The 24,265-nt window shown below is 37.8% G+C and overlaps 4 protein-coding genes across 5 annotated transcripts; 3 read left to right on the top strand and 1 right to left on the bottom strand.

Annotated features, from left to right (window-relative positions):
- The first annotated feature begins 264 nt into the window (after positions 1-264).
- smim11 (small integral membrane protein 11) lies at positions 265-3,832 on the top strand. Its single transcript, XM_077555437.1, has 3 exons — positions 265-342; positions 1,448-1,655; positions 3,690-3,832. The coding sequence occupies exons 1-2, from the start codon at positions 328-330 to the stop codon at positions 1,634-1,636; spliced, it is 204 nt and encodes a 67-aa protein (XP_077411563.1). The 5' UTR covers positions 265-327; the 3' UTR covers positions 1,637-1,655; positions 3,690-3,832.
- Positions 3,833-4,695: 863 nt separating this feature from the next.
- On the bottom strand, positions 4,696-8,951 carry LOC144054699 (uncharacterized). Of its 2 annotated transcripts, none has more exons than XM_077569955.1 (6): positions 8,786-8,951; positions 8,074-8,494; positions 7,740-7,980; positions 6,524-6,773; positions 6,008-6,434; positions 4,696-5,145 (listed from the first exon to the last, which is right to left on the bottom strand). In XM_077569955.1, the coding sequence occupies exons 2-6, from the start codon at positions 8,478-8,480 to the stop codon at positions 4,884-4,886; spliced, it is 1,587 nt and encodes a 528-aa protein (XP_077426081.1). In that variant the 5' UTR covers positions 8,481-8,494; positions 8,786-8,951; the 3' UTR covers positions 4,696-4,883. The 2 variants fall into 2 exon arrangements, with proteins under 2 accessions (XP_077426081.1, XP_077426164.1); XM_077570038.1 differs by having other exon boundaries at positions 6,719-6,773.
- Positions 8,952-10,156: 1,205 nt separating this feature from the next.
- Positions 10,157-17,126, top strand: cyp4f3 (cytochrome P450, family 4, subfamily F, polypeptide 3). The gene is made up of 13 exons (XM_077572361.1): positions 10,157-10,509; positions 10,574-10,718; positions 10,806-10,859; positions 12,199-12,326; positions 13,930-14,051; positions 14,134-14,280; positions 14,373-14,487; positions 15,854-15,920; positions 15,992-16,121; positions 16,191-16,324; positions 16,416-16,480; positions 16,626-16,708; positions 16,782-17,126. The coding sequence occupies exons 1-13, from the start codon at positions 10,174-10,176 to the stop codon at positions 16,993-16,995; spliced, it is 1,740 nt and encodes a 579-aa protein (XP_077428487.1). The 5' UTR covers positions 10,157-10,173; the 3' UTR covers positions 16,996-17,126.
- Positions 17,127-18,058: 932 nt separating this feature from the next.
- LOC144056807 (uncharacterized) lies at positions 18,059-23,683 on the top strand. Its single transcript, XM_077573888.1, has 12 exons — positions 18,059-18,292; positions 18,392-18,470; positions 19,134-19,289; positions 19,366-19,491; positions 19,752-19,915; positions 21,063-21,153; positions 21,237-21,335; positions 21,647-21,667; positions 21,766-21,786; positions 21,964-21,990; positions 22,070-22,129; positions 23,098-23,683. Exons 2-12 carry the CDS (start codon positions 18,419-18,421, stop codon positions 23,115-23,117), a joined length of 837 nt encoding a protein of 278 aa, XP_077430014.1. The 5' UTR covers positions 18,059-18,292; positions 18,392-18,418; the 3' UTR covers positions 23,118-23,683.
- Positions 23,684-24,265: the final 582 nt, after the last annotated feature.

Raw genomic sequence — 24,265 nt, 5'->3', positions numbered from 1 at the left:
TCAGCTATTTAATACTAACGTGTGCTCCGTGATTTCAAAACATGACGTAAAAAAGAGCGTAATGACATAGGGAAACAATGTGTAATTTATTTTCAAACTTACTTAAAGCATTTTAGGAAATCGAGTTGAATACATGATTGCTAAATTGTTTTTTAAAACGATTAAATTAAAATTGAGTGCTGTATTGCGTTTTATCCCAGCTACCTAGAACGCAGCACGACTGAAACATTTTAATTGGTTGTTTAAGTTCTAGCCCCGCCTCTTTGGTGGGTCGCTGTCTTCTGGTACTGTTTGCCGAAAACAAACTTGGACGGTCACAAGCTAAAAATGATCAATTGGAAGGTAATCGATTCAAACACATGATATCAGAAACGACATGTAAATGACAATTGATTGCTTGTGTGTTCGTCTTCAATTCTTTTATTCCGGATTTTTCCTTTGTGCTTGTTTTTACAAAACCCTGTACTGTCAGCTGTCGCTAGCGTCATGCTAATGCTAATTTGCCATGTTTAAGGGTTAGGGTTAGGGTTAGGGTTACGGCGGCGGTGCTGCTGTGACAACTGTTTACATATCTTTTAGCATTTTTCCGTGTGTGGGACTCGCTAGTGATCGTTCAATGTTAATAAAAGCGCTCTTAATAGTTGTGTGCGTGGCTTATACGGACGAATGAATGTCACTCGATGGCTGGTGTGCAGCTGTCTCGCTCACATTGATCTCTCCTCCGACCCTATATGGTCCTGGCAGGCTGCGCCTGCTATGTAACGATGAAATGACGGACATATAAATACATCAGCGGTGGGACTGTGAGTACGTGCCACACACATAAACTGTTCGGGCTATATTTCGGGTGAAATGTCAGAATCAACGTTAAATGCATTAGAACCTTTACAAGTTAATACATTTTGACCTTTTCAACGCACATGGCCAAGGGTTCAATGCTACAGTACTGTTTCGTGCCAAGGCGCTGAAGGACGAAATGCACGTATACGATTAGAGGTCAAATTAAGCTCAGCGGTAAAGGTTGTAGATTCATCCTGAAATTTCACCGGGAAGCCCAGAATCCCACGACCTGAGCCAAAATCATACAAGTCACTGTCATACAAGTCACGAGTCATACAAGCTTGTTCACATAATATATTATATCACATTAGCCACTTCACACTCAATATGTTCTTCTTGCTTTAGTCAGCTACCCAAATAGTTATTTATGGTTCCAAAACCAGTCTCTGTATTGTCAAGTTGAGCGAGTCTATCATAAGTTTTAGCTAACCAAATCCGAATTTATAAAATTGCTGACTCTAAGCAAGTCATGTGACTTAAATCCATCACCTCTGGTACGGTATGCATTGGGGCTGCAGCCTGCGACTGTACAATTTATTCTTCTTTTAGTTACTCCTCTGCGGTTGGGAAATTGTGTAGTCACTGCACTTTTTCTGTATGTTGGCAGGCTTTGGACAACGTACCCGTACTCTTGTACATCTTGGCTCTAAAGACACTGATCCTGTGTTTGGCCTTCGCTGGGGTAAAGATCTACCAGAGTAAGAAAGCAGAGGCAGCGCTCAAGCAGCAGCAGGCCGAGAGGAGGAAGTTGGCCCAGAGGACACAGGAGCTCATCAATAACTTGAAGGAAGACTGAGAGGAACTTCTGAACACTGGTATAAAAGCAGATATGCCACTTCATGTACCAATTATATTTTAAATAGGGTACACACATGCAGATTTGTCCTTTGATTAAGATTTTGTATTTATTTTTAATGCGAGAAACCTAACACATGGCAACAAAAACATGTTGCTGCCCTTAGAGTTGGTGATGTACTCTATGACAAAGATGGCATATCACACACATCACTGTGGCAGTCATAGTACCAAGACTGACCAGAAGGGGGCAATATGGTAACACACAGCATCCAGGCTGGTGGAAAATAAGAATAGACTCCTTTCCCGTTTGTAAACAAAGATGGCGTAATCAGGTTGCACACATTGTTAGTAAAAGATGGTGGGGTTTGTAAACATTTACATAAACTGACTATAAAGAATCATGAAAATGACACACACACAAAAAACTAATGTCAGATGGCCAGCAAATTTCTGATCCTTATGGAATTACAGAGTTCAGTGTTTTACAAGTGAAAGTTTGGCGGAGACGAGAACATAAAATGTATGATGCTTGGGCCATTGTCAATAGGAAGAACTAAATCCTCACAGCTAACTATACTTGCATGGCAGGTGAGTAACGTAGCCAACTAGTCTGCTGGTTATTTTGTTGTTTGGTATTGTTAACATTGTTAACATTTTTAATTCTTTATTTTATATTTTAACCATTTTGAATTTAGTTATAGATGTGTAGATGCACATCTACACAGGTGCAATAATGTTAAACTCAATATAACTCGACCTTAACCTATCTGTTATCTTGTTTCGTCTAAATTCCCTTTCCCTTGTCCTGCTTGAGAAAGTGCAAGATGGCATATTGAGATTGTGTTTTGGGAAGAAAGTTCAATCTGACATATTGAGATTCTGTTTTGGGAAGAAAGTGCAAGCTGGCATACTGAGAACCTGTTTTGTCTAAATGTGAAAGATCAACATAGCATACTGTGAGAATGTAATCTGATTTTCGTATTTGATGGGAGGAGAAGAGGCGTTTTTCTGTACTAACTCTGATTGTAATAAAGGGCTGTGTCTCCTGGGGGGAGGGACACACATTCTTGGATGACACTGCTTGGGTGATATGCAATTGTGTGACCAGAGATCTCTGTAATAAATTCTCCTTGCAAGGACCCTTTTCACAAGAATCTCATCTTTGATTTATTTGAACACACAAAAGATTACAAAACTAAATATAATCCTTCAGTATATAAAAGAACTGAGAATCGTGTCATATTGTTCTGACGACGATGTGGGGGGGTGGAGGCGGAGTCATCGTTGGACTTAAGAAATTACTGATAAATGCTAAATAAATGCTTACTGAACATTTCAAGACAGAAGTCAAGTTTAACTAAATGGCCACGATAACTTACCAAATATGAAATGAACATCACAAACGTGGACATTCCTAATTATGTCCTTAGTCCAGTCTGTGCATTAAATAGCTTAGAGGCACAAGCTCCTCCGGTGTTTCTGACTGAAATGGCCTGTTTCCTCTTGGAAAAGAGAACAATTTGAACTCCTTTCTTTTCTGATTCGTACACTTGTACACACAATGCAGCTAGGCATGCTTTAAAACAACAACAAAAAAAATCTTCACAGCCACACACACATGGGTCCTGTTTCAACTCAATGATGCGTTGTAGCCTTTGACGTAACCTGGAAATGGCGGTAGAATAAAAGATAGAACTTGGTGTTAACCACACAAAAGGTTTCGTTATCGTAAACATTGAACCGGTTTAACATTTACAATCGTCGACCTTGAGCATTTTCCAAGCAGAGCGTGGAGGGGGAAAAAATCACAACATAGCCTACACCAAATGATAATTTTTAATTTTAAACTGTTCAGCTCATTTACAAGAGTCAGCAGTCCCATTCAAAATTTCCGCGGGAATTTTTCTAGTTTTCATTATCATTCCGACGCATCCGAGAGCAGGGCTTTTGCCGACTTTCTTCAAACGCTCAAATGTGACCTTATCGGATTATGTGTACCCTATGTTACAATGTCATAGTCTCACGACCTGTCTTGTCCTTTTACTTTCTAGGGCCAATCAACCGAATGGACCTGACTGCTACGTACACGTGCTTGGCGCTGCGTTCTACAGGATATCGCATAACACACAATTTATTTATTGAATTTTGTAACATGTATTTGTGCTTAAATGGATAAAAGATTGCTTAACATTCAGTATTTCACTGTGCTATTTTCTGAAGTTCTCCAGTTCTCTTACAAGTTGATGTATTGCACATAATGTGCAAAATTTAATGATGGGTCATTTTCAGCAATAAAAAAAATATTTTGTCCCCAATTTGACATTATTTTTCATGTACAATTAAAAACACATTTTCCCACTTGGAGTCGACTGAAGATGACATCTGTGCTGAAGAAATAGGTAATGACCAATCATGGCTCATCTGTTTTCTGTGTTTGGTCAGCAAACTGAGCCATGATTGGTCATTACTTAGGAAGTAACAATAACTGCAATATATCGCAATATTAAAATTGCCACAATATCGTCATACTACAATATTTAAAGCACATCGGCATAATTTTTTTTTACTTTTCATCACCATAGACTGATAATTTACGCTGCCAAGCCAATAGTAACATCGTTTGCAAAGTAATTCAAAATGACAGAGGGTGGCAACTTTACTGGCATAGTATTGTGCTAATTATCGTATCGTGAGATTCATATTGTGACATTTGGATATCGTTACATCCCTAATTAATGTATTTCCTCAGAACAGGTGATATCAGTAGACAGCAAGTGGCAAAATCAGTTCTTAAAAGTATTAATTCATGAAGAAAAATGTAGCTATCACAATTAAATACACAAAATATCTTACTTTTGAAAATGACTCAAGTATCCCTTTAATGGAGATCTATTGTGACTACCCATTCTTCAAAATGTGTATCATTCCAATTGTTTTCCATTTGGAAGTAGTTAGTGTACTGTAGTTCTGTTAACCAACATTTGAGGCAAAGCACATAACGAAAAAAATTATCTTCCGGCACATTACCAAACAAATATCACAAAGTGGATACACAGGTTGCATTCAAGTGACTTTAATTCATACGTACACAACCGTGAAACATTTTTCAGTGAAAGCCACACCCAGGTAGTGATCAACTACTTTGCATTGTTCTGCACCCATGTGCTAAACATGACTGACATTACATTTAAGATTTGTCACATGGTACGCCAACAGCAAAGCGTGCAAAAATGTGAGAACACAAACTAGTCGTCAACTTGCAGACAAGATGGCAGGCATGACGCGAGACGGGATCTAACGGCAAGCCGTTCTGCTTGGAAGAGACCAGATTGAGGACTCGATTGGAGCAATGCAGTTTGGACAAATGGAGTCATCAGTCTAGAGGTATCTGTGCGTCTTTTGGGTGAAAGAGTGGACCCAAACTGCAGTGGAAGCCGTCCATTGTGGGTTGAAAGGTGCTGTGCCCGGTCGCTGGATTGACGATGTGATGGGTACAGGGGAGAACATCTGTCAGATGCAGGAAAGTCAATCACGTAAACAACATGCAAGCAAGAGCTAGACAAACAACAAGGTAAGATGTGGACAGTCCCGCCAGTATTTTGTGGGCATTTTTTTTAGGCAGATTGAAGGATTTTCAAAGCTTTTAGTTGTGATGAAATATTAAGATTTTTTTCCTCTCCACAGTGATTAGTCACTCATGCGCCCCATCTGATTAGAATACCCATTCACTTGATATTTTAGAGACATTTGAAAACATGCACGCAAATTGCTGATAACATGGTAGATAGTATATCTCGGACAAAGTAATGATTCATTAAGTCATAATTTACGACAATGAATATGCACATTTGAGTAAACGGTGTATATACATGATTGGCTGACACAAAGTGACACATTTTATAAAGTCAATTTCTCATCACATTGGGGGCTCTGCTTGTGGACATCACATGACCAACCCCAGAAAAAGGTGAGCTGTGATTGGTCATTACTTGAGCTCTGAGCAAATGTGATGTCATTTTCAGTCAAAAGCAAATGGCAACATGGCTGCCCCTGAGATGGATAAAAATAATAATGGGTGGATTTTGCTGCTTAACTCATATTATACAAACACAACATTAATAAGGCCATGTAGTGGCCGAATAGAACATACATTTTTTTACTTGACTTACGATGTAAATAATTTGCAGTGCAATATTACAATTGTTTGGGGAACTGCCATGATTCGAGGAAAGCTACGAAAAGTTGCTGTGACTAACTGAAATTGCAAATACGTGTATAATTCCCAGCAATTAGTTGAGGTCGTATAAACTGTTGCAATTGCGACATTGTGAATTCCTGGCGGGACTGTGGTGATAAACTTTAAATGTACCTGTTTACTCTCTGAGGTGAAATGGAGGCTGGCAAGTCTTGTTTTTGAGGGCTTGACATAGTAACATAAGCATCCTGAGGTAACACGCAAGAACTGCGGCTGACCTGCGGTGACATCATCATGTAACCAACACCCTCCCCCTCACAGCATTCGCCATCACATGGCTGCTTGCTCATGTCCATGTAGCAGTCGGGCTCAGGCAAGGTGATGCTATGCAAGCTGAGAGGAGATTGAGGTTCTGTTGTGTTGAGTTCTTGGCACTGTGTTGGGCCCATCTGGACGTCAGAGTTTTTCTTCTCTCTGTATTTAAGTCTGCAGCGTTTGGGAGCCAGGAGTGGATTGTGGTTAGAGGTCGGGGACCGGCTGAAATCCGGAAGCGCACGCAGTGCTCGGACCGTGTCCCGAACCACTTCGTGAATGTGCTGTGCTGTCAAAGCAGAGGAGGAGGCAGGGTCACGCTCCAGTGGTGAAGCAGCAAGTGGCCTGATGTCAACGCAGCGCGAAGCTCATTAGCACCTTGGTCTTTGGCTTCAAACCAGAGCTCTCCGGGGCCGACCGGTGACGAGCGGCCGAGCTCCAGAAAAAAGGAGCCCTCCAAGTGGCCAAAGCGCCGGACGGCGAGCAAAGGTATCGTAACCGAGGGCAAATCACTGCACGCGCCCGCTCGGACCAGGATGAGAGAGGTCGCGGTGAGGCAGAGGCGGAGCTCACCTGCCAGAGACTTTGAGCGACCCAGACCTTGCGGACTCACCGAGACGGGCCAAACCTTGAGCAAAACATATTTCATATTTTCACTGCTATAGGTTTTTTTTTTTTAATTGGTCATTTAAATCATGCCTGTGCAAATGGTTTTATAAAGGGCATAGTTCACACAACTGTTCCCATTTTATTTTTTTAAATAAGAATGTGATGCAGGGGTGTGCAACGTATGACCCAGTGGCCACATACAGCCTGCCCGTTGATCTTTAATCAGGCCCATCAAGTATTTACATAATCTTGTAATATTTGTATTCACTCATCTCAATAACTTGTTTAAATTTATTGCAAAGAAAATAAATAGCAAACTACTGTAGACTATTTTACACATTCACTTAACATTTTATTAAACTGGTAAACTTATTGCCAGTTAATCAGAGCAAAATTATTGCATACATGTGTAATCCTTTTTTGGCGAAAATTTAATTTACAGTAAAATAAACAATTTTATTATATTTTAATTAATTTGCTTAAATAACTGGTCATTATATTGTAAATATTTTTTTGAATGGTAAAATAATGGCTTTATTAAAGTGTTTTTTTTTATGATTAATTAAAATCTAACAATTATAATAAAAATGTAAACATGAGAATACATTTCGATTGTAATAAAATAATTTTACATTGTAACTCCATGCTGCGATTGTAACCCCAAATGACCAGGCCAATCAGTCCGTTTTAAAAATCAGACGTGGTGAGCACAAAAGTTTGGCCACCACCCACATGGTGAAAGTAGCGCCCAAGGACCACATGACTGGCGTGGGCCTGTTCTTAAAGTAACTCACGAGCGGCCACATTGTGATCTTCTAGTAATGTTTAAGTGATCATTTGAAAATGACAACACTTGCAAAGATTTGTAGAAATAAAGTATTGCAAATCGATATTCATCTCCTTCCCACCTTGTCATTTCTATAATAAGTGTTTAAAAGGTATGTTGAGCAAATGTGTTGTTCCACGGTGTAAAAAGTGATCAAACCTCTTTAAAGAAGGCTGCAGGTGGCAGAGTGCAATACCCATCATCTTCATCATCACACGCCTGATCTTCATCTCTATGCTCCTCGATCATTTTCTTGATGGACAGGTACCATGCTTCTTGATCTTGCTGGTTGTCCGCCACCAGCACCATCGTCTGGTCCTGAGCATAGAGCACCACCGTGAGGCCTTTCCTGGAACTGCTCAAGCAGCCCACGCCAATGCAGCACCTCAGGTAAATGACCCTGGGAAAGAGAAATTCATTTTACTATTCAAAGGCAAAATGTTACCATTATCATGTAAAAACGTTATAATTTGTAATTAGAAAAAGAACAAACCCTTGCTTTTTTGGCCCAAACAGCATAACTTTTCCAGATGACTTCTCCATTGCTGCAAACTTCTCCAGGGACTTGTACCACTCAAGTCGACTCGATCCGGTGTGACTTCCTGCTCTGAGGACAAAATATCTTCTGTTGCTCCGCTCAAGCATGCCCAGGTAACCTTGTTTCACTACATCACTGCGCTGCCCCGAGTAAGTCACAAGGGCACTGAGCAGATGGATGGAAGTCTGGCTGTTGCAGAAGAATTCCTCGTACGAATCATAAGGGGTCACCTGCACCCTAATGTGATGGCCCAGCTCACCAACTCTTACTGGTATCTGACAATCACTGCTGGAGAGTTTGGTCGCCATTTGTTCTGAGCCAGCAGCCCCCGTGTTGGACCAGTCAACCATCTCCATATCCATATCCAGAGGTAACCCTGCACAATATTTGGTAGAAGATGACGAGTGAACAAACAATACATTGCTCATAAACGAGTCTAATGCTATATCTAGGTCAGCGGAAACTTACACATGTTTTTTGCTTGATCAAATGACATAATATTGGATTTGAACTTTGCCAAAAGAACACTAACCGTGGGATATTTTCAAATTAAATACCTTATACAACATGAAACGATGATTTACAAAAATGTTCTGTTAAAAACGTAATTCCAAAACTAGCTGACTATCTAGCTAATTTAACTTAAAGCTGTTGAACCAAAACTCACCTGTTTTGAACAGTTATGAACATCTACGTTTTCGTTTCATTTGAGTCTGCAAGTAGAGGTCAAACGAGGAATTTTTAAACGGCTTTTTCGCACCACCATTTCTTAATCTTGGCCAGGTGTAACAGAGACCTAATCACCGGAGATTTTTTTTTGGTCTTTTCTTCTTTGTAGTAATTAGACACCTCTGTGGCGTATTGCTACCCTCTACAGTCTGTTCTTGGCATTGCAAGTTTTTATTTATTTATTTACAGTGAATGGTAAAACTGTTATATATTTGTTTTCCAACCTTTATTAAGCCTAGAGGGCATCACCAAGCAATAATGTCACAAATGGTATATGGAACTAAAATCATGTCTCATCTCTGTTTAGTCACAAATAGTGAGAACTCTGGGGCTGCTTAATTGAACACGAAACATTGACACCTTGACTTTTGAGTTTAATATCAAGTTCAAAGTGGCCAAGCTCAATACTCAAATACATACATGTATCAAATACATTTTCCCAATTGAAAATAATTGAAATGCCATGAATCCTATAGAATCAGATTTGTGTCAAACAAATCTGATTCCGCACAATCCATTCTATAACCCCCCAAAACACTGCAAACAACTTCTGCATTTGGCAAATCAGGTTGAGGGACTTCCTTCCTGCTTGGGTAAATGACACATGAAATCAGGACAGGATTTTAAACATCTACAATGTCTTCTGTTTTACAGTCTTCCAGAGCAACAAAATATGACAGTATGCCCAATGTTTCCATATCATTCATGTTTACATATATCATTTAAGTATGCTGACCTGTTTTCCAGGTTTTGTCATGTGATGTTGTACATATACACTAGAGGCTTGTAAATAAAATATAAATATAAATACATAATAAAAGAGAGCATAGATAAATAATGGGTTTGATGAAGTCTATTTTTAAGCCAAAACAAACATGCTGAGTACAATTGTGTTTGATATGTGCCTTTAAGTCGTTCGTATTAGCATCTGCTTCATGCTCCTTGCACGTGTTTGCATTTTTTATTTTTTTATTTTGTATGTTTGGCAATCCAATAAATGAGTCAAAGTTCATCACCGACTGTGGCCGTCCTTTTTGTAATTTTTCCACTTTACTCAAGTGGGTAATTCGCTTCTCTTTGTTCTGTTGGCGTATTCTGTTCTTGGGTTCTGTTTTGCCATCAAATGATTCTGGCATGGATAGATGAACAAAGAGACATTATTTGTAGCAAATAAATGTTCCATTGTAGTGTAGGTATTCCGTCCATCCAGCTGGAGTCCAGCTGACTTTGAGGCGGGCTACACAACAACAAATAACATCACCATCACCACTGTCAACCAAACGCTTCATTTAGAATCTCACAGCCACAACAGAAAAAAAGGAAGTAATGTGTCTCAGTACGATTACAAAGGAGGATGTTCATGTCGAAATAATTGCCAAAAGCAGTTGTGTTTTGCGTAACATCAACACTTTCTCCTTAGAGATCACCACCAAACTGCTTTCGCTGTCTGTTGCCGAGATGTCTCTCCTCTTACGCTTCTTCTCGCAGGTGTTCTGTTGGGCCGCCCTTTCCCAGGTCCTACAAGTGGCTGCTGCAGGACTGGTTGCCATGGTTACAGTCTGGACCACCAGGTTGTTGCTTCAACATGCTTGGTTCACTTGTAGGCTGTCGTGTTTCAGCAAGCCTCATGCGGATTCTTGGCTGATAGGTCACCTGGGTCAGGTAAGTCACACACATTTATACCGTACACATTATAACTATAATATTCTTAATTGTCTGCGATCAGATGCAGAGTACAGAGGAAGGTCTCCTCCAGGTGGATGAGTTAGTGCAGACATATAAACATTCCTGCAGCTGGTTCCTGGGGCCCTTCTATCATCTGGTTAGACTCTTCCACCCGGACTATGTCAAACCTCTTCTGATGGCACCTGGTAATGTAACATCTTCACACTGATTGTTTATTATAAGGCGATATATAAATTCACGCAGCAACAGTGTCTGGTTCTCCCTCTACGCAGCCAGTATTACTGTGAAAGACGAGCTCATCTATGGTCATCTCCGTCCATGGCTTGGTGAGTCAAAAATGAAGAAGCTAATACTGTACATGTTGTAAGATGAGTCGCTCTGAGGTTGTTTAACATTTCAAAACACACAGGAAGATGGCTAGTCGCGTAATAGTGGTTATAAGTGGGAGGAAAGCAGATAGATACAGATATAAATTACCCCCCCCCACACACAATTTTTTTTTAATTCTTCTAATTTCTAGTTCCTGATCGTAAAACAGCCACAAGAGGGTTGCAAGTTAAAAAAATAAAATAAAAATAAAAAAAACTTGAAATAATACCTGGTATCGGTATGTACTGTATATGTAAATAGTGCTAATTTTGTTAACGAAAACTAAACAAAAATATTTTCATCAACACACATTTTTCACCAGACAAAAACTAGACAAAAACCCTCATTAACACAATAACTGGGACAAAATCAGTATGCATTTTTGTCGATTAATTAATTAAGACAAGACGAAAATGTACTTCACTTAATAAAAACTGAACTAAAATGAATGGACATTATAGTTCATGAACAAAAACGAGACAAATATTATATGGTTTTGTAACATCTTGTCTCTGCTAATCTGTCACGTCTGTGACACTGTCACGTGACACACACAGTGACACACCCCCTTTCAAATCTGCAGCTAAAGAGTGCAACACATGGAAAAGACAGGAGGTGGATTTACGGTTAAAAAAATAAAAAATAAAAAAAAATAAAATATATATATATATATATATATATATATATATATATATATATATATATATATATATATATATATATATATATATATATATATATAGTAAACTATAGTATAACGTAACATTAATCCAATGGCTATAATGTTCAGACAGTCCGACCGCTAACTAATGGTGGCTAATTTACTAGCTCATAGCAGGAGCCATAGTAGCCAATGTAATTGTGTGTCAAAATGTTGTTCATCATAAAAATGAGAGAAAATTTTATATGAAATAGTTTAATCTGCTGACAAAAGAAAAAAATACACAGGTAAAATAATTTTCCTGACTAAAACGTTGGCAATTGTTGACTAAAACTAGATAAAGAAAATTATGTTTTCTTGGACAAAAATAAAGACTGAAATGCGAGATTTAAAGCTGACTAAAAGTTGACTAAATAAAAAGGTGATGAGGTTGACTAACTATGATAAAAACGAACAAGCGTGATTGAAACCGGACTAAAACATAGACTAAATTTTTAAATGTCTGATAAAATGAACACTACTCAGATACAGTTGTGTTTCAATGAAGGATAACAAATAAATGTTATTTTATAATATTTAAGTCTGATGTGCTTGCAAATAAAGCTCGGTGACACAAATTGATTATTGTCTTTCAGGGGAGAGTCTTTTGCTCAGCAATGGGGAGGTGTGGTCCCGCAGGAGGCGCCTTCTGACTCCCGCTTTTCATTTCGACATACTGAAGAACTACATTGCAAGATTTAACACTTCAGCAGACGCCATGCATGTAAGACTAAAGGCATTGCGAGGAATCATATAATCAATTGTTGTTTTCAACTCCTGCCCTCAAGGGTCTCGAGAGCAAGCGAGGTACCCTCATGGTTTGTTTGAGATTATTTTTACAGACCAAATGCAACCCTACCATAAATCTGGTGAGCTGATCATGAATCAGCTGTTGTGAAGAAGGAAAATATCCAAAAGTTGCAGGATTCCAGCCCTGGAGGACTGGATCTCGCCATCCCTGACATATAGTGACAGGCACAACAAACCATTAACCTGTTACCATTCATACAACACAAAAGTTTTGTGTTCAGCTGAACAAGCTTAGATTTCACAATGACCAAGTCCATTTTGGAGTAAATTTAGATCCTTTTCTAATATAATACACAGTATGTGCCTTTGCACAACAAAAGTTGGGAAACACTGCCAAGTTCACTATCAGTGCAGAATGCAGATTAATCATCGTCTTATTTAAAAAATGTATAAAAGCATAATTACTGGAAAAATATATATAGCCTAGCGCAAGGACATGTTGTTAAATTAGTTTATAGAATTGTTACATTGTCTTTCTTTTTGTGTTGATTTTGTGTGTGTGTGTGTGTGTGTGTGTTGGGGGCAGATGTTTTTACTTCTTTCTGTCCCCTTTCATTTATTTTATTTTAAAGAGTGAAATAAATTTAAATTTAATTTAATTTTAGAATACTGTATGTTGAGTCTTGTATTCTGAAATAGAAATGAAATGCACTGTCAATGTAATTGAATTTAGAGATTTGTTTCTAGACATTTTGTACATGTTTGAAGGTAATTGCTGAAAATGACTGCAAGCTATGTAATACTCAATTGTGTATATAGAACGTTAAACTGCACCCAAAAAAAAGTAAATTATAGTTATAACTTAACATTAACCCAATGGCCATAATGTTCCATGTTAATCCGACCGCTAACTAATGCTAGCTAACTTACTAGCTCATAACATGGAGCAAAAGTAGCCACTTGTTGACATACTGTAATTGTGTTCTTCATCAAAAAGATGAGAGGACATTTTGTGTGTAATAATGTGAAATAGTTTAAGATCCGAAATGTTCAACATTATCTGCTGACAAAAATATATATATACAGGGGTAAAATGATTGTCCTGACTAAAACTAGACTAAAACGTTGACTGTTTTTGTTGAATAAAACTAGACAAATAAAATTATGTTTTCTTGGACTAAAATGCTAGATTTATAGTTGACTAAAAATGGCCTAAATAAAAACGGGATGACTAATTATGATTAAAAAAAACAATTAACTAAACTATGTGTAATTGAAACTGGACTAAAACTGAGACTAAATTTTAAAATGGCTGATAAAATTAACACTAGTGCTCAATAAATTTTTGTGACCACCCCAAGGAAAGAAGAAAATATTGCAACCCCCCACTGAGTGCCACTGCCACCTACTGTAGTAGGTGTGCAATTACACGTTATTTTAGTATGGCGGAGGGGAGTTCCCTGAGGTCACGCGTGCCCTCCCAGGGTGGCCCGCCCCACTATTTGACAAACACTGCTTTACAGTGATTTCATCTGGCATGTAGAAACTGTGTGTGCCTTCCTCTCCACGTGTCACAGGATAAATGGCGGCGTCTGGTGGCAGAGGGCAGCACGACTGTCGAGATATTCCACCATGTCACTCTGATGACATTGGACAGTTTACTGAAATGTGCCTTCAGCTACAGCAGCAACTGTCAAGAGTGAGGATGCGCCACTGATCTTATTTTGTTTGACCTTTGACCTTTTTCATTTGGTTAGTAACACATCCCCGTCTCGCTCCAGGTCAAGCAGTGAGTACGTGTCAGCCGTAGTGGAGCTGAATGATCAGATTATAGCGCGGCGTCAAAATATTCTGCATCACTGGGACTGGATTTACTGGAAGACGGAAGAGGGGAAACGCTTTAAGAGGGCTTTAAACATCGTGCACAGGTAACACACATGCGGATGCAGTCTGGTGGAAATCATGCTGACTCGTCATTGATCATGTGACAGAATGATTATTAAATACTGTATTAATGCAGTTTTACAAGCAAAATTGTTCAGAGGCGCCGCGCCCTCCTCAGCGAGACTTTGTCTGATTCCACCTCAACACCTCGGAGGAAAAAGGATTTCGTGGACATCATCCTGCTGTCCAAGGTTTTCGCTGCACAATGACACAATTTCAAAAAATCACTTTGATCCCCTCCATTTATTTTTTCTGGAGACCGAATACGTCAGGGTTTGACATTCATGTTGAATATAAGACGAGAAAACCAATATTTTAGTTTCCATTTCGACACATAGTATTTACATCTGGATCTGATACAAAACACAAATATAGGACTATTTCCTAAACATGATATTTTAAAATTAATAGTAATTAATCACATAGTTAACTCATGATTAATTACACACTTTATATATTTTCTAAATGTACAATGAAACGTACAATAAAATAGTTTTTATACTCCTGTCAACATAGAAGTGGAAAAACATTTAAAACTAATAGAATATGGCTGCATCTTTTAGTCATTGATACAGTAATTTCATAAGAATTCATAAAATTTAATTCAAGTTAAAAAACGAGTGTGTTATTTATTTGTGTTGAGGTCATTTTTCTGCCACTAGATGGCATAATTGCGCTTGTAAGACGTGACAGTGCATTTTTCGTTTCATATTAGCAGCTATCTAATCTTCAACTTGACATAACTTGGAAAATTCTGCACATTTTTAAAATGATAAAATACAACTTGACCCTAGTCTCCACAAATATATGCATTATTTTTACACTTATTACTGCGAAATTGTAAGGTGGACGTTTCTGCTGCGTTGCGACTGGAATTCCGCCAGTACAGGCTTTCCAAGTAAGAGGCGGTCATTAACTCATTCACTCGCAGCCATTTTCATCGAAGCAACCCCCTTCACTCCCGGCTGTTTTACTGGATTTTGACTGATTTTGCAAGACCCACAGAACATTCTGTTCTATTGCTATAAAAACATGGAACCTACCAAAAGAAAGATTAGATTCTCTTCTTTCATCAGGAAAAAAAGGCATATTTGTATCTGTTTCCGTTTTACAGCAATTAGCATTAGAATATAGCTAAGTTTCATCATTATTCACAAAACAACTTGTTGCAACATGTCCCTGGTTGATCTCTTATACTCTGCTGCCACCTGCTGGCCGTTGTTGTAATAACTACCATTGCTTCAAGCGTCCTCTTCAGTTCAGAGACTGCATCAAAGCCTTCTGTATGCTCTAGCATTAAAAAAAAATAAAAAAATCAAACATTTTTGGGGACCATTGTAACATTTAAAAAAAAATTGTGGCGAACTTCAACTCAAAATGAACACACTAATTTTGACACCCCATAATTTGATCTTCTAAGTTGCGTATCAGATCTAGATCCAAATACCTGCAAGTAAAAGTTTAAATGTTGATCTCATATTCATCTTTTGGTGTCAAAACTAAATGGTTTCAGTCTAACAGTAAGATTAAAGAAAGAAATTGCATTAAACATATCAGGATGAAGATGGACGAGGCCTAATAGACGAGGAGATCGAAGCTGAGGCCAACACGTTCATGTTTGCGGGTGAGACTATCAGAGGATGATGTTTGAGGACTGAAAGTTATTTTATCCATCACAGCCATCCTTCTCCTCAGGTCATGACACCACAGCCAGTGCCATTTGCTGGACGCTTTATAATTTAGCACGCCATGCACACTTTCAAGAAAAATGCAGGAAGGAAGTGTTGGAGCTTATGCAGGGACGCGAAGGACAAGGAATCGAGTGGTTCGAAAAGAAACAAATACTTTCAATCTGAAAAGTCTGTGCGACTTACTCGCATGTGTTCATCCCCAGGGAGGATCTGTCCAAGCTTCCTTTCACCACCATGTGCATCAGGGAAGCGCTGAGGTTACACTCGCCGGTCCAGGCCGTGACACGGAAGTACACCCAAGACATGCCCCTGCCAGGGAACCGGACAGTACCAAAGGGTGAGACGGAAACAGTCGAAAAAGGGAATCTGATCAGATGACTTGTGGGTGTCCGCTTGTGTGAATGTAATTTTTCATAAACCACCCACAGGAGCCATCTGTTTAGTCAGCATTTATGGGACACACCACAACCCTGCGGTATGGACAAATCCACATGTAAGAAACAAGATCTTTAGTTTTTCATGTTGATGTTTTCTGTAATTGTGACATGTCCGTTGTGGTATTAACACGTCAAATAAGTCAGATAAGTCTCTTCTGAATGCTGAGTTGTGTCTGACTGTTTTCATGTACTTTCTCACAGGAGTTTGATCCTCAGCGTTTTGAACAAATCAACCAAGAGGGCCGCTCTTCACACGCTTTTATTCCCTTCTCCTCAGGCCCCAGGTGCGGCCTCATCCTGACCTCAGCTAAATCAGAGATCACCTATTTTGTGTTAACCATGTTTTTGCCTTCACAGAAACTGTATCGGTCAGAAATTTGCACTGGCAGAGCTCCGTGTTGTTGTGTCGCTGACACTGCTCAGATTCCGCTTGACACCGGGGGTGAACCCCAGACTTGGATCCGGTGAGGTTCGTCGTCTACCCCAGCTCGTGCTGAGGGCAGAGGGCGGCATGTGGCTGCAGCTGGAGCCTTTGACACCACCCAATGTGGATGCAGCAGCGGATGAGTGATGCTGATTTGTTGTATAGTTGACCAAAATCGTTAAAGCTAAATTGAAATGCAAAGAAATTGTTTAAAAAGAAGAAGAAGAAAAAGTATGTACAACTTGAAAAAAAATTAAAGACCACTGCAAAATTGTCAATGTGTCTGATTTTTGTTATTAGGTAAAGAAAATGTTTTTTTTCCCCCCAATAAACTACAGACAACATAACTTTCTAATTCCAAATGCAATTATTATTATTATTATTAATAGTTCACATATTTAGTGTTTTCTTTATTTTTTCGGAAAAGGAATGGAATTGTTTTTAGAGCTCAAATAATATGCAAAAAAAGTTCAAAGTTATTTAAACAACACATTACTAATGTTTTAACTTAGTGTTTAGAAATCAATATTTGAGTGAATAACAGAGCAGCAGTAACTCATCTATATGGACTCCGGCTTTGGACCAAGATTCTGAGAAACGTGAGATGCTTTAACCCCTAAAAAAAGAAGAAAAAAAGTATGTGTGTATCAAATTGGTAGCCCATCACATTAATCAGTACCCAATAAATACAGTAGCTCACAATGCATAAATGTTTCTTTAAAACCAATTATTCCTCATTAGAAAAATGAGTTGAAATCTTATATGATACATTTCTGATACTGTACTTATAAACACCAAGAATGCAACAAGCTTCATTTATTAAAATTGATTATGTCAGTAAAATGTTTGTTTTTGTTTGTTTCTTTCTTTCTTTCTTTCTTTCTTATTGTGCTGGCTATTTGTCCTTTGCATTTAGTAAGAAAATGAAATGCCTCATCATGTCCCTCTATTTGATTATATTTATTGATTTGCGGAATTTTAATTTTTTCAGATGTTATACCTATTTTGTTTGTATTTGAAATATAAATAAATAAATAAATAACAATTTAAAAAAAGACACAAATTAATGGTCAGTAGAAAATTAATTTTGCGCCAATACAGGGGGGGGAAATCCTTATGAAATACTTTCTTTAAAATTGTTAAAGCAACTTAATTTAATATGTTTTTTTTTGGAAAGTTCACAGCTAGCCTACGTGATTATTGTGCGACAGCGATGACGTGATTAAGTGATTTGTAAATAGGGATTAGGAAATGACTCAATGATTCCGGATACAGTCATTTGTGTGATCCTGTTGTGCTTAATATTAAATAAGTCGTCTTTTTCTTTAACTTGACACGTCGGGTGAAGTTTCCAGAAACTTGGGCGGTGTAGCATTGAGGAAAGGCAGCTTCACGTTCCTGTATCCGGAAACAAATAGTTCCAGGAGCGCCAGTCATTAACAAGGTGAGCATGAGCATGCAAAACATTACGATGACTTTGCTTTAACGCTTTTTTTTTCTATTTTTAGTTTTTTTAACATGTGGATGGTTGCTGTGTTTTCAGCTTGTGGTGGCTGAACTGACGAGAAAGATGCACGTGTTCCTGTCAGTGATTCCCGTGATTTTGGCTGCTTGTTGCACTGGTACGGTCTTCCCCCCCTGGAAAACTTTCATACAGAAGCTGAAGGACAGTTAAAGTGACGTTTTTGGTGTAGTTTGTTTTTGAAGCTTATATTGTATGTCACATCGATGCTGTTTTCATGGCCACGAGTTTTAGTTAGCTTGACATTTAGCGTACACAAAATAATTAATCCGAAGAACAAATAAGTGCTCCTGACGTTTTGTGTATTATGTTTAGGAACAAGAAAAAAAGTTTTGGAAGCTTAAAACCTGTTGCATTTCAACAGGGCCGTACGGTGTGCAAGTGGTCAGCACATCTGCCTCATTGTTCTGAGGTTCGGGATTCGAATCTGATTTCCGGCCTTTTAGTGCTTGCGTATGTTTTCTGCTGGTGCTCTGGCTTCCAATGTCAACTGGACACGCTTCAGCTTCCCTGCAACCCTCCAGCTGTTATACGTGGAAACCGTGCACAGCAGCTAGCTTGATTGCTATTATTAAAAAGGCTGTGAATATTTAGCTTGAAACAGTCCAAAAATAATATCAATGGCATTTAGCGTTGTACCTGGCAGCTGCGTTTATTTGGCGTGAGGATTTTTGTCTGCATCCTTGGAAAAATGTCTTCCCTGTAAAGTCCCTGGACCCAAAACATTTGAGCTTGGTCATACTATATTCCCCTTTTTTTCCAGGCACAACATTTTACAGAAAGGTGGGCGACGAAGTTATCCTCAGACCTGACGCAGGTCCTAATACCGGCCCGCTCACGAGCATCTTGTGGAAGCACGGTGACGACATCGCCATCCAGTGGGACGCGGATGGAGTTGAGGCGTATCGTCAGTTCCAACGTATGGAATCAAATCGAGAGGTGGTTAAGGATCTTGTTGCTTGCTAAAAGCCTCTTTCTGGTTGGGCCTCTTTAAGATCGAGCTAAGCTGGACAATGTGAGTGGTGAGCTGACCATTACGGGCTTGACAAAGGGCGACAGTGGCGCATACACACCTGAGATCAACTTTGTCTCCAGCACTCCAACTCATCTTGCCGTTATTTGTAAGTATATATTCACCTTGTAATGTTTGTAAATACTTGGCGCCAGGTAGAGCTGTGCAATTAAACAAAATTCAACTACAATTTCATTTATTTCACTCCACAATTACAAAATCGGAATAATTGTAATTAAATGTATTTATTTTCAGCTTTTTTTAAATTTCATTTTAAAATGACTAATAAATCTCACCGTGATCTGTTGTTTAAAGTAACACTGCCACGTAGATGCTACAAGGCATCATCACTCTTTGTTTCTTCATCAGTGTCTGTCCCCGAGCCCACTGTCTTAATCTCGTGTGACGCTGAGAGGACAACTTGTACTTTAACATGCAGCAGCAACACCACGGGGGCCGAACCTGTCACCTACACCTGGATGTTAGGCCCTTCCGTGGAGAACATCTCATCCATGGAACGCGTCATTCAAAAGGTCTGTTGCTGGTGTTGTCAGATTTAAAAAAAAAATAATAATAATATTTTTTACCACCAGCATAAACGTAATAGGCCAAAGTGGTCATGAACTCATTCACTCCCAGCCATTTTCACTGACGCAACCCCCTTCGCTCCGGGCTGTTTTACTGGATTTTGACTGATTTTGCAAGGTCCACAGAATATTGTGTTCTATTGCTATAAAAACATGGAACCTACCAAAAGGAAGATTAGAGTCTCTTCTTTCATCAGGAAAAAAAAAAAAGAATATTTGTATCTAAGGGTGTGAATTTCCTAGCAAGAACACACTCACATTCTGCAATGGACTCTAAGTGCGTTCAATGACCACGCACGTAGTAGGAAATCTCAGTATACTTATAACAAGCTTAAACGACTCGTTGATGTTTTTTCGTTTTTTTTCCACATTTTTGAAGTTTAAGGTTAGGAACAAGGAACATTTTTTTTAAAATCGCCTCTTTTATGTGGTAAAAGTCATAAGATCGGCGGTAGGCAGGGAATACAAACCAAAACCACGGCGGCACATTTGGCGCATTAGATTCAGTGTGAGGTCGCTTGAGCAGTAGGGACAGCCATCATTTGGAAATAATGCGGACAAATGGAGCTGGTATCAAAGCCGAACGCAACTGCTCATGTGTGGGAATTCTTTGGATTTATTTATTATACCATTATCATTATATTAGTTGATAAATGATATGAAAACCGCAATATTATCGTTTATCGCAATAATTTCTGGGGCAATTTATCGCCAAGCAAAATTTCTTGTCGTGACAGGCATAGAGGCTGCATCAAAGCCTTCTGTATGCTCTAGCATTTAAAAAATAAAAAATTTGGGGACACTTAAAATAGAACGCATTTATACGTTTTTGGGAGCAAATGAGTTAAAATTTAGAACTTATTTAAACTATACTTAAATGATTAGCATGTATTGCACATTAAAAAAAGTTCCGTAGAAATTGTAACAACAAACCATTGGAAAGCATGAAATGCAAATGTATTTATTTAATTCCCATTTGCACTTTTTCACTGATCTGTGACTTTAAAATGTCTCACTGAAAGTCAGTGGACACTTTTGGGCAGCATAAAAAAAAGTGCCAATCGGTCGTTTGCTCCTTCGCTCAACCTCTCAGGATACTTCAAGCGCAGACGAGTTCAAGTGCGAGCTGGAGAATCCTGTCAGCAAGAAATCCAGTCTGTCTACTCGCAACCCGTTCCTCACTTGTAAGTTGTCACAATACAGTGTTCAGTTAATGGTGTCCTGTTAAAAAAAAAAAAAGGAAAAAAGGGTGTTTTTGTTTCAACAGCGGGTGAAGGAGGTTTGAAGGTCAACACAGGCCTGACCTTGTTAATCTGTCTCCTCACTGCATTGGTGGTGCTAGTGCTCATTCACAAATGTAGAACAGGTAAGACTAGTGCAATCTGTGTTTGAACAAATCTGTTTTTTGGTTTTAAATAGTTTCAGCTTCTATGTACATTAATGACTGTTTCAGATGAGGTTGTTTTTGAAGTGATTAATAAAAAATCTAAGTTGAGTAAATAAGCTTATTAAAAAAAAAATTGTGACGATTATACCAAATTCAAAAATTGATCTCCCTCTGCACTTTGTCATTAACTTTAGTGCAATTGAATTTATAGTTAATAAAGGTTTTCTGAATTCAATTTCCATTATTTCCTATTGGGGAAATGAGTTCTAATATCTGTTCATCTCGCACAGGGGTTTGGTTCTTCCAAAAAGGTAAGCATGGAAATGAAAATTGAACTTTGCGTTCTTCTTCTATGACTAATGAAAACTCTTCTTTTTTTTTTCTATTTCAAATTCCCAATCCTTATAAGGATCCATGCCATGGGATGCAGGTCAGTATAAAGCAGAACTATTTTTAACATTGTGATAAATCAGTCTCCATCAAAAAAAAAAAAAGTAAAGACAAATGGCCACATCATACTTCTTTGACATTATTTTAGGGCCTAAAATTATTTTAGAACAAAACATGTGCTGTGCAATAACATTTAGTGTCTCCTTCACCGCCACAGACTTCTGGAAGAAGCAGGAGAGGCAACGTAAGTGTCCATCACTTAATTGATGTCTTGATTTGAAACGTTTAAATGCTGTGTGATTAAAAACACAAATGTGCTGTAGGTCGAGACGCTAACGAATCAAACGGCACGACGACTCATCAGGAGAAAGCACAAGCGGAAGGTACGACAGTTAAAATGCCCACACAGTACATTTTGTAGAGTAGATTTGACCCTAAAAAGAGTCTATTTGGTCACACTCTAAACAGAGTAAAATTTACACTTGGAAGAGAGTAAAATATTTTGTGTACGAGAGAATGTTTTTGGATATCAGCAAACAGTAGACGTGGTAGAGCGGCCTTCTCCGAAGCGGAACTTTATATAAATAAATATATATATATATACATATATATATATATATATATATATATATAAATAAATATATATATATATAAATACATATATATAAATAAATAAATATATATATATATATATAAATATATATAAATATATATATATATATAAATATATATATATATATATATAAATATATATATATATATATAAATATATATATATAAATATAAATATATATATAAATATAAATATATATATAAATATATATATATATATAAATATATATATATATATAAATATATAAATATATATATATATATAAATATATAAATATATATATATATAAATATATATATATAAATTATATATATATAAATATATATATATATAAATATATAATATATATATATATATATATATATATATAAATAAATATATATATATATATATATAAATATATATATATATATATATATATATATATATATATATATATATATATATATATAAATTAATAAAATGTACTCAAAATATTTTCTTCTAAATATTACTTAGAATTTCTGAGTGAAAAAAACTTTAGGTTTTTGTCGTGGGATAGGCCAATCCTCCTGTACAAAGTAAAAATACTTTGAGTAAAATTTACTGAATATTTTACTCTCTTCCAAGTGTAAATTTGACTCTGTTAGAGTAGGACCAAATAGACTCTTCCTGGAGTAAAATGTACTCTACAAAATTTACTGTGCACTTAAAATGAGATCGGTCACAACTCCATTTTTTACCGTTTGTCATTTGCAGAGGAAATGCCAATGACGTAGACGGGCCAAAACCTGAGATCACGCTCTTAACCTCTGCACATGCTTTTTTTTTTCTCCCCTTCTTTCTTTTTTTTTTTTTGACACATCATTTAGGACCCGTATAGCAAATGATTGTTTGTGTGAGTGTGTGAGAATCCAAGAAAAGACAAAAAGGGAAACCAGGCATGGAATAGGATTGAAAAGTGAACCCTAGACAATTCCAGGAAATCCTCCAGCGTGTGCCATTTTGTTAGCCAACATGCCGACACGGGTCGGCACCAGGGCAGTCGCAGGTTGTAGCGCCACTGTGGGGAGGGAATGCACTAATGGGGGTGGGGGTGCAGGCAGAAACCATTGTCAATCAACAATCGCATCATTCAGGTCTTCTGGGGCATTTTTAGATACTAATGTTTTTAACTTCTTCTTTTTTTTGATACCCTGTCAAACTATTTCAAGTTTTATTATATGCTTTTTAAACACATTTGCACACATTTCTCTTTGATATTCAATCTCATTTTGCTTTGTAAATGAGAAAGTATATGTATATTATTTAAACTGTCTAATAAAATAAAACACCAAACTGTCAATCTTGAAGCATGGTGCGTCATTTTTCTTTTGACCACAGGAGGGCAGCAAGTCAACACATCTTGCACAATGTCCCGTTTAAAGGGATACTTGACTTATTTTTTAGCAGTAAAAAAATATTTTGTCCAGAATTAATTTGATAACTTCATTATTTTTGATGTACAATTAATGTTTCCACTTGCTGTCGATTGACGACGACGACGTCGCCTGTGATGAGGAAGTAGGTAACAACCAATCATGGCTCAGTTTGCTGACCAAACCCAGAAAACAGGTGAGCCATGATTGGTCGTTACCAACTTCCTCAGCACAGTTGAGGAAGTAGGTAATCGCCACCTAACAGCAGGTGGCAAAATTAGTTTTTAAAGGTATTAATTGATCATGAAAAATAATGAAGTTATCACACACTAAAAACAGTTGGTTCAAAAATAACCCAACTATGAGTCAAAAATGGGCCAATCCTCCACTTGGGTCGATTTGACCCAACTTTAAGTCAAGAAATGGGTCTTTCAGCGTAAAACTAAATACATATTGGTCAGATCCTTTACTTTGGTCCAAAAATTGGGTCATTTTGTATAGAACAACCC

This window comes from Vanacampus margaritifer, chromosome 1 (assembly GCF_051991255.1).
Source record: "Vanacampus margaritifer isolate UIUO_Vmar chromosome 1, RoL_Vmar_1.0, whole genome shotgun sequence".
NCBI lineage: Eukaryota > Metazoa > Chordata > Actinopteri > Syngnathiformes > Syngnathidae > Vanacampus > Vanacampus margaritifer.
This window is presented reverse-complemented; position numbering and strand designations above follow the sequence as displayed.

Excerpts from the sequence above, each read along its gene's own strand:
- LOC144056807 (XM_077573888.1), top strand. The coding sequence starts at position 18,419 with ATGCACGTGTTCCTGTCAGTGATTCCCGTGATTTTGGCTGCTTGTTGC. Across the intron at positions 18,471-19,133 it reads TTTGGCTGCTTGTTGCACTG|GCACAACATTTTACAGAAAG; the intron begins GTACGGTCTTCC and ends CTTTTTTTCCAG. Across the intron at positions 21,991-22,069 it reads GAAGAAGCAGGAGAGGCAAC|GTCGAGACGCTAACGAATCA; the intron begins GTAAGTGTCCAT and ends AATGTGCTGTAG.
- cyp4f3 (XM_077572361.1), top strand. The coding sequence starts at position 10,174 with ATGTGTCTCAGTACGATTACAAAGGAGGATGTTCATGTCGAAATAATT. Across the intron at positions 12,327-13,929 it reads CTTCAGCAGACGCCATGCAT|GATAAATGGCGGCGTCTGGT; the intron begins GTAAGACTAAAG and ends CACGTGTCACAG. Across the intron at positions 16,481-16,625 it reads CGGTATGGACAAATCCACAT|GAGTTTGATCCTCAGCGTTT; the intron begins GTAAGAAACAAG and ends ACTTTCTCACAG.
- LOC144054699 (XM_077569955.1), bottom strand. The coding sequence starts at position 8,480 with ATGGATATGGAGATGGTTGACTGGTCCAACACGGGGGCTGCTGGCTCA. Across the intron at positions 6,435-6,523 it reads GTTTGAAGCCAAAGACCAAG|CACAGCACATTCACGAAGTG; the intron begins GTGCTAATGAGC and ends CTGCTTTGACAG. Across the intron at positions 5,146-6,007 it reads TCACCTCAGAGAGTAAACAG|ATGTTCTCCCCTGTACCCAT; the intron begins GTACATTTAAAG and ends TGCATCTGACAG.